The sequence below is a fragment of the Amblyomma mixtum genome, chromosome 2 (assembly GCF_055824585.1).
Source record: "Amblyomma mixtum isolate Tamu chromosome 2, ASM5582458v1, whole genome shotgun sequence".
In the NCBI taxonomy this organism is placed as follows: domain Eukaryota; kingdom Metazoa; phylum Arthropoda; class Arachnida; order Ixodida; family Ixodidae; genus Amblyomma; species Amblyomma mixtum.
Genome location: NC_143013.1, coordinates 293,181,615 through 293,196,133, shown reverse-complemented (window position 1 = coordinate 293,196,133; position 14,519 = coordinate 293,181,615). Strand labels below are relative to the sequence as shown.

At 46.6% G+C, this 14,519-nt stretch overlaps 1 protein-coding gene across 7 annotated transcripts in view; it reads right to left on the bottom strand.

Annotated features, from left to right (window-relative positions):
- The window catches only part of Rbp (RIMS binding protein), a 388,544-nt gene that overhangs the window by 255,045 nt on the left and 118,980 nt on the right, over positions 1 to 14,519 (bottom strand). For all 7 annotated transcript variants that reach the window (XM_089574466.1, XM_089574471.1, XM_089574467.1 and 4 more), the window contains exon 2: positions 5,967 to 6,068. In XM_089574466.1, coding sequence (XP_089430592.1) covers positions 5,967 to 6,068 — 102 coding nt within the window. The remainder of the gene's footprint in view (positions 1 to 5,966; positions 6,069 to 14,519) is intronic.

Genomic DNA, 14,519 nt, shown 5'->3' with positions numbered 1-14,519 from the left:
CTCTCAGTAAAGTAGTTCGGGGGCAGACAGAAAGAAAAAAAAAAGCATATTTTGTCCGTCATCAAAAAAAATAGAGGGTACACTTAAGCCCCGCCTTAAGAGTATGACGCGATAGCGTAATGGGTTAATTCCCATACGTGCAAAAGGTCATTCTCTACTTTCATACCCAACAATTCTAGAAAAAAGCGTTTTTGAACGGGAAACCTTTTATGAACGCTATTTTTTATATAATGTAAGATTTGAATACAGCAATCCCTATATCCGCAGATCAACCGACAGCAGTCTTGAATTGTTTTTTTTCTATTAACGATTTTGCTGCCGTCAAAAGCATTCCCCATTGGTTTTCTACGGGAGTCTTAACTACTCGATGCGATCGATTGAAACCCTCTAAAAGAGAGATTTTGCTAAATATCAGAACTGACCATTACCTTCAATATCTACGTAAATGTATCTTACAGTTTTCCAAATTTAAAAAATTTTGTCCGAAATTGTCGGACATGATATTCGTAGATCCTTGGGAGCCATCATATCTCTCCTGGCGCTGTGGTGCAGCGGTTAAGCGATGCGCCGCAGCACTGCGATGGTAGGTGATCCTAGCTGCAGGCCTTTTGCGGCCCAGGTTGCTCTTCCCAAGCGACCAATCATTATAACTGCCACCTGCTACGGTGCGCAGTTTGCTCACTATCCGTTGGGCAGGATGTGATCCCACTGCAAAGTCACGTGACCCAGATGGCCCACCTTACTCTTAGATTGCTTTCTGGGCACCACCTGGCAGAGTCATGCTCGTAATCTTCGCTCACAACGCCGACAACGCCAACGCCGGATCTTCTGAGTGACGGGCCTTCAAGGCTATCTCCTTAAAATTAATGCGGAACGATATACCACACATCCCAGCAACGGCACGTTGGTGATGCTGCTGTGCTGGCATGGCGGTACTTCGTGAAAGTGCTTAGATGGGCGCTGCAAAGGTATCCACCTAGTGTAGGAAAAGCTTAAATAGTGGTAGGTAATTTAACCGCCTATCATCATTCCAGGCAAATTTTCGATCTAGCATACGTAGCGACATACTGAAAACGACCTCCAGCCGCCGCGGTGGCCCAGCGGTTCTGGCGCTCTCCTGCTGGCCCAAAAGACGCGGGTTCGATCCCGGCCGCGGCGCTCGAATTTTGTTGGAGGAGAAATTTTAGAGGCCCGTGTACTGTGCGATGTCAGTGCACGCTAAAGAACCCCAGGGGGTCGAAATTTCCGGAGCCCTTCACTACGGCGTCCCTCATAGCCTCAGTCGCTTTGGGACGTTGAACCCCATAAACCGACCTCCGCGTTTTCCCCTCTCCACTCACACACCGGGGCGAGCGAGAAAAATTAAAGAGTACAGACCAGTACCTGACTCCGTCAGAAAGTTTCTCGGTTGTTAACACCTTCTTTTTATTTTTTTCTGAAGGGGGGGGGGGGGGGGGGGCTCGTTTCCTCGCCACGGCTAACCAATAGAGGAAGGAGTGGAAGAGAGACAAATCCCTCTGTCTGCTTCAGGTGTCAACATTGTTGATGTTTTCCAAGAGTCTTTGACAGCACCTTACTGCTGACGTCACGCGTGTCTTACGAACGTGAAAGGCGAAATTGGCTCGAGAAACCTGCACTGGACGTAGCCGCGAGGCGCGGGAATGGGACTTTAAAAAATAAAATTGTTTGTAAATTTTCGGATAGTTTTTGAGGACTTGTACGCGGCACAGATTCTCAATTGCCTTTATTTTACCCAACGAGAACATTTTATAGCCACCTTCAAAATCATTTGAAGAGATGACAAACGCTGAACTTACGTTTTCTTATTAATTGAAAGACACAATATTCGAAAAGTATGAAAGACCGAAATGACTGAGAAACCACAAATATGAATGAGAAACCACAGCTGTGCAGCATATTCGTGGGTCTCACTCCCTCTGTGTCCATGCACTGGTAGAACTTTTCGACTCTGCTAGCGCAGCATGCAGCATAAAACAATATTTCAGCACCCCAGAACCATCATCGTACAGCCTTGCGTTCCTCGTCACAATTCAAGTTACAGGTTCCGAGGAAATCTTTCAAGCACCTCGAAGAGTACGCCTTTTCCGAAACTTCGCTGAATGCGTGAAGGTGTAGTCGCGTAGACCTACCGTCAAGTTTTCTCGACGGCAAGTTAACCCTTATAAAATGGTCTATAGACAGCCTATAGACTTCTTATAGACTTTATTGCATTCCTATAGATATTTCTTTTTGTCTATACAGAGTCTATAGACTGTCTATACACAAAAGTCTACTAAAAGTGCATGGCCATAGATTTATAAATTGTCTACAGACTGTCTATAGAATTTGTATTCCTTGTATAGAAATTGTCTATAGAGAGTCTATAGATCTTATAGACAAAAGTCTATAGGCAGTCTATAGACTGCCTAAAAAACTGTAACTGGTCAAATGTTTAGGGGAATCCCCCAAGGTGGAGTAGATTTGTAATAAGGGAGTAATTACTCATTGACATGAGTAATTACTCGTAGTTTGTAATTACTACGTAATGACATGAGTAATAACGTAATGACGTAATTACACATGTCATTACGTAATAATTATATGAGTAATTACATTACATAAACATCCTCATAGTTAGTAGCCATACGGCTACAAACTACGAGGTTTCTGAGAAAGCTGTGTAGCTTTCCTTTGTAGCCGTATGGCTGCGCTTGGGTGGATGTCAATGAGTAATTACTCTGTTATTAAAAATTGTAGCTGTTATTTTCTGGCCAGTCGGCGATTGCGCATAGTCCACAATAATCACGGTATAAAGAGCTTTAGTAGAACGCTCTTGCAAGCTAATTGGCTCAATTTGAATAAAGTGATGTTGTATTGGTTTCTGTGCCTCTTGCCCTCGTCCTATTCGTGCAGTCTTAACCTTCCTCGATATAAGGAGCGATCAAGCCGCACCACCCTTTTTTTTTTGTTCATTTTCTTGAGGCGCCACGGGCAACATTGATACCTAGAGAGTAGTGAGCAGTATTGATATACACATCGCTGGCACATCCACATGAGTGACGCCACAGGGGTGGAGAAAATACTCCGTCCGCGTCACAGCCCGCCCGCGGCACTTCACGAAGCGTATTGTGAGATGTCAAGTCCATGTGCTGCCACTGGTCTGACAAAAGCATCACTTCAATGAACAAATGTTGTGTACATCCACTGTTAGTACTATAATAAAAAGAACAGTGGCGTTTTCTGTAAAAAAAAAAAAAAGAGAGAGAGAGAGTGACTTTTTGACTTGAAGTAGATCTGTGGATTTTGTGCGTTCGGTAGTTGAGAGTTATCTAAACTCTGGGTGTGCAGCAATTAATTTTTTTTTTAATTTGCTCTTTTCTACTCATCGCTTCAATGTAATTACAGTAATAGCCTTTGTGCAAAATGCCCGTCGTTCATAAGCAAGACGTTCGTTCGATGTCGATTTTTAAGGATCGGGAGTTCCAAACGCTCAATGTCTGCAGGAGCGTCAGCATCCCATCCCAACAAGTTCTCAGCCCTAGTTTCATCACCCCACTTAACTATTTGCTATAACTGGCTACGTTCCCCTTTAAGTACAAGTTCTGCTACCACGAAATACAATCACTTTTGGTTCCCCTCGTAATATCCCCTCTTCAAGTCTAAGCACAAACTGGCGGCGGTGACACCTAGCGTTAAAGGCAATTTACAACTGGCATTCGCTTCGCTTCCATACAGCTGGCATTCACCACAAGTAAAAGCGATCTAACGGCCACGATGTGTGTGATAAGTAGAAAGGGAGACACGACGTCTACCGCCTTGCCTCCATAGCGTCTTCGGAACACAAAGCATGTGTCTCACGTCGTACGCGAGATAGCTGCGAAAGCACATAGTGCAGCCGCGTCGGGCGCTGAAAAAAAAAAAGATCAGTAAAAAGATATATAACACGATACTAGAGACACCTCTAAAATGTCTGAGGATTTAAAGCGCCTTTGATGGCTTGTTTCCGAATTCTGCGAGGCCGTATGAATAAACCAGCGCTCGTTCACGCCACGGCGGGGAAAAGGAGCGCCATCAGCCCAGCTCGCACCGCTTTGAATACTCGGAATCCGGCTCAAGGAAAGCCGCCGGCTACGCCGCCAAAATTCCCGGAGACTGCTCTTCGCCAAGCAGCCTACACTTTGAGCGAGTGACGGCATCCTTTGATCGTCGTATGGTCAGACGGACGGCGGTCTTCGCTACGCTTTGATAGTAAGTGAAAATATGAAGGTTATATACTGGCGGGGTTTGAAACATCCTATATGATCTTGGGGCATCGTACACAAATACTGCTCATTTCCTCGTCCTGCACCTCTACTGAGAAGGTTTGCATGCCATGGTGTTGCATGCAGCTGTCGTCATCGCTAGCTGGAGCGAGCGAATGTGAGTGAGAGAGTGAGACTGAGTGAGAGAGTGAGAGTGAGCGAGTGAGTGAGAGTGAGAGAGTGAGACTGAGTGAGAGAGTGAGAGTGAGTGAGTGAGCCTGAGTGAGTGAGAGAGTGAGTGAGAGAGTGAGACTGAGTGAGAGAGTGAGACTGAGTGAGAGAGTGAGTGAGAGAGTGAGAGAGTGATACTAAGTGAGAGTGAGACTGAGTGAGAGAGTGAGACTGAGAGTCAGTGAGTGAGTGAGATAGTGAGAGTGAGAGAGTGATACTGAGTGAGAGAGTGAGACAGAGTGAGAGAGTGAGAGTGAGAGTGAGTGAGTGAGTGAGCGAGCGAGCGAGCGAGTGAGAGAGTGAGATAGTGAGAGTGAGAGAGTGAGACTGAGTGAGAGAGTGAGACAGAGTGAGAGAGTGAGAGTGAGTGAGTGAGCGAGCGAGCGAGTGAGAGAGTGAGATAGTGAGAGTGAGAGAGTGAGACTGAGTGAGACTGAGTGAGAGAGTGAGAGTGAGAGAGTGAGACTGAGTGAGTGAGTGAGTGAGTGAGTGAGCCAGCGAGCGAGCGAGTGAGTGAGAGTGAGACTGAGTGAGTGAGCCTGAGTGAGTGAGAGTGAGCCTGAGTGAGTGAGAGTGAGTGAGAGAGTGAGAGTGAGACTGAGTGAGACTGAGTGAGAGAATGAGAGTGAGACTGAGTGAGTGAGTGAGCGAGTGAGTGAGAGTGAGACTGAGTGAGTGAGCCTGAGTGAGTGAGAGAGTGAGCGAATGAGTGAGCAAGCGAGTGAGAGACTGAGTGAGAGAGTGAGAGTGAGTGACAGAGTGAGACTGAGTGAGAGAGTGAGTGAGTGAGTGAGCGAGCGAGCGAATGAGATTGAATGAGTGAGGTGAGCGGGTAGATTCATTGATATTAGAAACATCCTTAACATCCTAAGTTCATCCCAAGTAGGCGAGGCAGCTCAGGGGAAACTATCGAGGCTTAAGTACGGGAATGATCTATCAGACGCGCGTATCCTTTCCCCTTTTTTTTTCAGTGCACCTTGCAAAGAGGTATAATCATCTGGCTAGCTTAAACATTTCCTTTGCTGAAACCACCAGATTTCTCTTGCTTTCGTTGTTGCTGCTATTTTTATTTATTAGCATGACAAAACTATTACCGATGTACTTTCATACTGCCACAAAAATCAGTGCCCATGCATTCATTTTACTTGCGAAATCGGCCAGGAAGGGCGACACCTGTCTTTCGCTTGTTTCTTTTTTTGTCTTCTCTAGCTTGTAAAAGCTTGCTTTTCAGAAAGAGCTGTCTCTTTAGACCCGTTTACTATACTGTGTTACCGTTACCGGAGTACCAGGAGCCCGCCCACCGCCAGTGCGCACGTGCTGATAGGTCCCAAAGGGGCAGGCGCGCGCGCAGCTGCCGGGAACCTGGCGCCATCTGTCGCACTCAAGACGATCTGTGCATGCGCACTGACGGCGTGCGGGCTCCTGTGGCTCCCGGGCTGTCCTGCCGAGGGCGCCGGAGGCAACGGGCCGCAGAAGGGACGAGTGAATACGTACCCTGGCCCTGTGTTCCATACCGGCGAGCCTCGTGGATGGCGGTCTGGGCTCGGCTCCCGCCGATCTCCGCTCCGCAGCCTCCATGTCGGCCCAGCCACCGGCCTGGAAGGAAATAAAGCAAAGAGTGAAAGTTCAGCATGAAAATTTTCCACGCTATGAGTCGACAAGAAAATGGGCGTGAGTGTAATGAAATACACAAGAAAGAGCCCAACAATATTCTGTAACATGCAGTATAACAGCATTTATTACGTCCGGCGTTGTGGCCAGTTGTGGCGACCCGTTCGCAATGTTAGCCTACAGGCTAGATAAATACCTTCGAAAGTGGCCGAGTTGGTGGAGCACTGAGCGTGGCATGCGGAGGTCGTAAGTTCAGTGCCCACTGGCGTCATTTGTTTGTCCTTTCGTTTACTTTTGTAATATATGTCTCCTGTCTAAGTTGTTTGCTCAATGAATTTCCACTTCCACCCTATTGAAGGTATCCATCAAAATAACAATATTAACAATCCCCTCCGCTTTCTTTGGTTTGAAGGACTGTTGATTTCATTATTATATTCAGTTATGCAAATATGCTTTCAACAAGCTTCCGCTGTGATCAAGGACAGACACAGGTCATATGGCGTCGCTAAGAAAATTACTAGGGGTGTGCGAATATTCGAAATTTTCGAATATAAATCGAATATTAAATTTTTAGTATTCGTATTCGATTCGAAATCCAAGTATTCGTGTTGTCTCGAATATTCGACCCGACACGAATATTCGTATCTAGCCGAATATTCATTGTGAGCACCGGCGTTCATTTCGGTCCGCAAGCCCTATTGACAGAGACATAACAACAAGGCGGAGCCCAGAGCAATGCGCATTCCTTCCTCTAAGGGCCATGCTGTAGCTGACTGCGCTGGTGAGCTTCTTTGTGGCTATACCTGCGAAGCTGGTATAGTCAGAGCGGTGCACGAAGTACCTCGCAATACGTGCCAGTTCAGTGCCAAGTGAGAGGGCATTTTCTGTGGCTGGAGGAGTCGTTTCAGCTAGAAGGGAACTACTTCTGCCTGACCATGTGGAGCAGCGGGTTTTCCTTCACGACAACCTTTTATGTTCATACCAGGAACGCGCGTTCGTGCTGATGGCAAGCTAGCCTTAATCAATGCTGTGTACCAGCCATCTTCTCTGATATTTCCACTCTTCTAAGAATAATGTTCGAGACTGATACTTTTTGTGCAGCCACACACACCTTTCGTGTTCATTTAATCATCGATAGTTGAACTGCGATGTTCTTGGGTGCTCAAATAAATGTTTTGTAGTGGTTAAATGCGTCTGTCCTTGATTATTCAATATTCGATTCGATATTCGGAGCCAAGTATTCGTATTCGATTCGTATTCGAAGAATTTGATATTCGCACACCCCTAAAAATTACCTTTCGCTCGGACTGTTGGGCGCATGACCAAGGTATACGCACGAACGACGACGACAAAGAAACAAACTGGAGTGCATATGTGTATTACACATTGCCTTTCTTTATTAATACTTCTTTAATTCATAAAACGATCTGTTGTGCACAACACGAGCTAGCGATATTAGTAGGGATATTAGATATTGTTAGTAGAGATAATAGTAGGGATATTAGCTAGGGATATTAGTAGGTAGCGCAAGCTACTTTTCTAAATTGGGAATTACAGGGCTAAATCTTCTGGAGTGATACGTGGGCTGTCAGGGAGCGCCACTGTGGACTTCTGCGGATTAATTTAGTCCAACGTTAACGTCCACTACCATCGCACAGCACACTGGCCTTTTTTTATATTCCGCCTCCACCAATGTACAACCGCCGCGGCCATGGATCGAACCCGCGACCTTGAGATCAGCAGCTGAACGGCAAAGCCACTCATCCACCGCAGAGGGTCTCAAGCGACCATTCTGTTTACATGCTAAATGCTATAAGCTCGTTAAGAGACGTTCACAAATATGCCTCCCAACCCAAGCACCGAAGAAAAGCACCGTGTAACGACTGACCCATGCCCCAGAAAGCGTGGAACAGCTGGAAAAAGCGAAAAACGGCCACACAGCGCGCATGCAAGGTAACTATAGGCTCGAAGAGTACTTCGAACATAAGGTTTACTTCCTCAAACTGTGTTGCAGGTCACATAAACAAGAGACCTTCCATGTAAAAAGAACTACGCTTTATTTTCGCGCTCTGACGCCCGAACACGAGCCAGAGCGTTCGTTGTGTGGAAGGTTCTATGCTCGGTCCACTGGTTAGTTAAACTGTTGCATGAGCGATCAGAATATATTGAGCGAAGTGATGTCTTAGATACCAGGCAAGCACGTGGGATAAAATACTGTAATTAGTACGTCATCTGAGTACAAAAGAAAGTATCGGACGTACATCGCCTAAATTGAGCGGTTTCGCATCGCTAGTCTGCTGTGTGTCAGTACACAAAGAGAAACAAAGGACTTTGACCAAGCGGTGGCCTTTCGTTGAGTAAGTGATTTACCTATATTCATAGAGGACTGAATCGCTCGAAAGCCGGAGAAATCAGCAGTTTTCACAAAATACAAACCTTCACCAAGAATGTTAGTTAGCCCAATACGGCACTGCAGTGGCCGGCTGAGAGATAATCAGAGCTGTAACATAGATTAACAACAAGAGCTGACAATATCAATGTCAGTTCCTTAGCGTGCGTCCGTTACCAGGAAATTGGGACACCCAGACAGTGTTGCTAAAGCCTACAGGCCTAACACGTTCAGTCCTGCAGCCACTCGGTAATTATTTTTTTAATTACGTCACCCAGCATGCCAACACGCTATTTTTGACCACTAAACGCCATGCGCCACGTCGCGGTAGCTAGGGGAACTAGAAGGGCTCGTCCCAATTTCCTGGTAATGACAGATTTAAATGCAGTTTGCTCCGCGAAAGCGGTGTTCTTGATTGGCAGTTCATCAAACACATGTATCGCTCTGCAGATAGGCTAACATACTGCAGTAAATACGCTTGCAAAGCGGCGCTTAAATAACGAAAGCCGCCTTTGTTACATTAAAATACTGCTCCACTACACCAAGCTTCACGTCTGTTTACACTTCAGGTTTTTCCGCTTCGAAGTCAGGAAAGTGGGCGCGTAAGCATGGTAGCATTAAGCAGTAATTCTTTAACGTAACTGCCCCATTGAGCCCCCTACCTCACCGTGGTTGCTCATTGACTACGCTGTCCTCCTACTGAGCCCCAAACTGCCGGTTCGATCCCAGCCGCCGTGGCTGAATTTAAATCAAGGAGGAACGCAACCGGCCTAACTGAGATTTCGGTGAACTTTAAAGAGTCTCGGGCGGCCGAAATATATTCTTGCCTAACACCGTTGGCTTGACATGAAAAATTCATAAGATTAAGCCTTTTCGAAGTCTCGCAGGCCCGCGCACGAGCTCGGCACTCGAGGATGCATCACGATACCCAACGAAAATACGCGTTCCAGCATCCCCCTTCCCCCCCCCCCCCCCCTCTCTTTTTTCTTTAGTTCTGATTCCCGTGGTTCATACTAAATTGCCTTCAATGCGTACCAGTGCTTGCCTTTAGAGTAGTGACACCACTTGGGGCACTCCATCTTGTTTCATCAGAAGGGCGTAAACACCTCGCATGGAGAGTACGGACACGAAGGTACTGAAATATATGCATGAGCTAATATTTCCATGCCTGACACCTGTTTTGCCCGATCTCGCGGCCTTGACAAGATAAAATACGGACTTTCAGAATAATACTGAGTCCAAGCTTTATTTAACGGCCTTGATTGATAGACTCTGCGAAACAAAATGGCGTACTTGACATCGCCCGACAAGGCGAACTCTATTTCTCACAACGCACAACTACCACAGTGCAACGAAGACTGGTTTAAAGCTTGTGGTTGCCGGCGGATTTATTTTGGTTTCGAGAGTCAGCGTGCCTTCGACGCAGCCGAGGTAGGTTACCGCTTTCCGCCGGGTTAGTCGAGGTAAACAGACGCGAAAAGTCCAAGATAAACGAAAAACTGTGAAACAGCCTGCATACCCCGACAGGCAACTCGTCTTGCTGGCTGATGCGCGAACCTTCGCGAAGTAAGAACGCGGAATTTCGCAGCGTACATTATTCGTTGCTGGTTGGCTGTTACTTGGGTTTCTGGCGCGTCAAGTACGGGCGATTTCCTTCTTACTTGTTACTTAATTGCAATACTGTATGGTTTTCTATGCATCCGGTTCCTGTTTTATGTAATCTTGTGGCACTAGTCTTAGTATCGCATTGTTTTTCTTTGTAGTAACGCACAAGGTGTTTCCCCTAAGACTTTACAAAATTTTTAAAAATCGGCTTTTTGAGTTTGAAGAGCGTTTTTTTCGGCATAGCATTGACAGCCGGTGTAGTACAACAGAATACAGACGAGACGTGCTAACTAGCAAACTGGTTAACTACTATTGCAGAGTTAAATGTTTAACTATTACTGATCGGCTCCTTAATTACTAACAGGCGTGCAGCCCATCGTAGTACCTATACCAGTTTTTTTATAATTTTGAAGATGCAGTTAATATAGGTTCTGTTTCCCTAGAAATTTTGGCTATTTAGATGAGTTATGTGCAATGGAGAGGTTGCTTTGGCTGCAAGCTTCTCGAAAGCGAATGTATTTTGGCACGATGTAGCAAAACTTCGTTGGGCCACAGCACCGAGGCAAACGGCGTTTTCGAAATTCTAAAAACTGATATGAAAAATTACTTACTTTGGGCTACACGCCTTTGCATATTTAAGGAGCCCAACAGCAATAGTTAAAAAGTTCACTATTCTGAGTTTTAGTTAACCAGCCTGCTAGTTAGCACGTCTCAGCTGTATTCTGATGTACTACACCGCTGACAATGCTATGCCGAAAAAACCGCTCTTCTAATTCAAAAATCTTATTTTAAAAAATTGCGTGAAGTCTTAGATGACACACCCTGTATATATTCCTTTCTGCTAGCTACGTAACTTATTTCCGTTGCGTATTATTCCATTCTTGAAAACAGCGCGCAGTACGGAACGGAAGAGAGACGGGCAACACAAGCGCTGACTATAAAGTGGCGATATTATTTTAGAAAACAAGAAAATATAGGCTTCAAACGGCTTCAGAAGACAAATACGAATGGAAGCGTACAATTCAGCCTGACAACTCACTATGAAGCAGCAAGCTCAACTTTTTTACGGTCATGTTTTATTTCAGTCATGAAAGTGAAAATATGGGCGTATACGTGACCAGCAGCGTTTAGGAGAGAGAGAGAGAGATAAGTTTTATTTTTCAGCTCAAGTACGAGCGTTTTGGAGAAGCGAGTGGAGGGCTTTCGCTTTTTGCTCGGAATTTTTGTGTTCTACTGAGAGAAAAAACAACAAATCGCACAAAACTAACGCAACGAGCTGCCGATATCGACGCGCTTTTGGCTGGAGGAGCATTCCCAAAGTTGTCTAGCACACGTTGCGAAGTTTTTGTTTTACTTGAAAGTAAGCCTTGTCAGTAGCTTATTTCTACGCGAGACGCTTTAAATACCTCTTCGACCGCATCTGCGGCCCCTTAGTTGTTCGCACTAATGCGAGAGGCATGCTCGGTGATGCTGTATCCGTGTACGCGACGTTGTAAACAAGCTGTGCACGTTGTACTTCAAAGCTGGAGACGGAGACAGTAGGCGTGTCCTACGTGACGCCCGCAATTCTTTGAGAGGCTTGGTGTCGATACTTTTTGACTGAAGATGTCCTTCGCATCATCAGAAGATGCACACTTCGACACGCGCAAAGCATTCCGGGACGTGCACTTTCAGATGGTGCGATTTCATCTTGAAGCCAGAGAATTAAAAAAAAAAGGGACTAATTTTTTTCTCTCTCCACGGGACAAAGAAGTGACAATGATAGCCATGGGCAGAATTAGGAAGAAAGATGGGGGAGGTTGGAGGTCATACCAGGAGAGATATTTCAATTTTTGAAAACTTTTCTGTTTTTTTTTTGTCTGTGCGCATAAAATATTCACGAAGATTACATCCTCGGTGATGCGGATAAGCAGAGGTAGATGGTGCACTTTGTGTTCTTGCGGTTGACGATTTTGGTTTATGGTGTGAGGAAAAAATTAGGGTGACACTTGAACTCCGCCTTAAAAGACGTTAATGGCTCCCTTCAGCAGTTTCTCTTCACATACAGTCACTGTTCTTGTTACACACTCACACATTAATCACAATTATCATTACACAGTTTAGCCGCCGCGGTGGCTCAGTGCTTATGCGGCTGCTAACCCAAAACACGCGGGTTCGATCCCGGCCGCGGCGGTAGCATTTCGATGGAGGCGAAATGCTAGAGGCTCGTGTACTATGCGATGTCACTATAAGGTAAAGAAACCCAGATGGTCCAAATTATCTGGAGCCCTCCACTACGGCGTCCCTCATAGCGTGAGTCGCACTGCATTTTGCGTAAACGTTTCTCTAATTAGTACCTCACTAGTGAGTACGTCTCTAGCTAATTCCACTAATTACCACATTGCAAAGCTTCCAATTAAGCCAACACCCCAGACACATAACCCCCCCACCCCCACCCCCCACCCTGTACCTCAGCCAAGTCCAAGTGCCTAAGTGACCTAAACGGTAGCATGCCTGGCTGGCGCTGTAAGGATCGTGGGCTCGGATCCCGACTGAAACTTATGAAAATTTTTCTTTACATTAAATCAAATACAGTCGTTTGAGACATGCTCGCAGATTTAAATCACACTGCAAGTCCATTTTTTAATTACATTCAATCCAAGCGTCCACGCGTAACGTCGCGCCTGACGTAGGTTTTTCGAAACAACGCAGCCCAGACGACGCGGGGTTTTCAGCTGAACGGCAGACTTAACGTTGTTGCGTTCATATGTACGCACAGACTTCAGCATCTTGTCGAGCAGCGTATTTGCGGGCAATGTTCCGAGAGCACTGTTGTGTTCCATCCCGTCGAACGTTTCCGGCGGTTAGAGGGCTCAGCTGTTGAGCCGTAGCACACGGGTTCGAACCCGGCGGCGGAGGCCGCGTTTAGAAGGAGGCGAACGTGAAAGGCTCTCGCGTATTGTGCAATGTCAGCTCACGTTAAAAGAACCCAGGTGGTATAAATTATTCCGGAACCCTCCACTACGGCACCTCTCTCCTTTTCCTCTTCCACTCCCACTTTCCTCCCTTCCCTTACCGCGCGGTTCAGGTGTCCGCCGAGATATGTGTGACAGATACTGCGCCATTCGTTTTCTCAGTACCAGTTTTCAATCGTTTAAGAACATTTGTGGTTCTTCCATTTCGCACACGAGCATCCATAGCCCTTCCCGCAACGTGGTTATGTTTCAAATCTCGGCTTTAACACAACTGCGGCGGCTGCCACAGGGAGGCGCGCAGTATGCCGCACCATGCAGTCATTTCAAGAAGCTGCGGCCGCACTTCCCACTTGATAACGGCGAAGTAACATAGAGGCAGCGAGGACAATGAGGGATACTCGGTATTACCCTGGGCGTCCACCAGAATAAAGCAATAATCGATAAGGTGATACAAATCATGCCACTGGCGATAGCCAGCTATCAACACAGACGGAGCAACAAGGTCGATAGTTCTCACACGTGCCCTTCAATACCATAAAATTGCCCCACGGAAACGTTCCCGCAAGTGCTCGGTGTGTTGTAGCAACGTCAAAACAAGCAAGTACATCGCGAAAAATTTTTAGAGCGCAGCTCTTTGGCGTCCGTTCCTGGGTTTCGCGTCGTCGTCGGCGTTGTCGTCGGCCTCGTAACCAGCTCCGCCCCCCTTTCATCCCCCCAGCGCTAGCAGCGACCGACTGATACCGCTGGATGCCGCTGACGGTCCCCCCCCCCCCCCCCCCCCCCCCTGTTCTTGTGTGGCGGATAGGGTGCTCTTCAGTTGCCGACGCGCCGGTTATTTCACGTAGGCCCCGGCACGTCGACGAATACGTGACCACCTTCCCACGGCTAGACCTGGTTCTTAGCGCTGCGGAAGCGAGGGTATCATATTGTTTGTGTCGTCATCGGCGGCGTTGTCCCTGAAACCAACTCCGCAGCTGGGGTTGACTCACTATCGAAAAGATGAAACAGCTTATTTGCTGAACTCAAATTTCGCATTAGGAAGTAACGTAATCGTCGGTAATTTTTTTATTCGTTACTCACACCATAGCAAAAACACAGCGATATATTCATCCACCGATGCCCTCGCTCTCGCTACGATATCTCCTCTTTTTTTCGCCTCCCTTCGACCTGACATCAGTATGCAGTTGACAAGGCTGTGAAAGTGTTTTAAGAGAAGTAAGACCGTCAAATAAGCTCTTTATTTCTCAGTCTCCTACGTATAAAACTAGAGGAGTTGCGAACAGAAATACAGCATACATCTCCTATACTCCGCCTCGCAACTTGTTGACAGCAGCGGAAGTTACGAGCACGAAGTGACAGCTTCCAGACCCGTGCTGTGCTCGGCTGGAGACTGCGCTCTTGCCGAAGATGTCGCCTTGCGCTCGTATATCTCTCAAACTCCCACTGTGAAAAAGTTTTTTAAGGCGAAAGCCTTTAATGCATCATCGT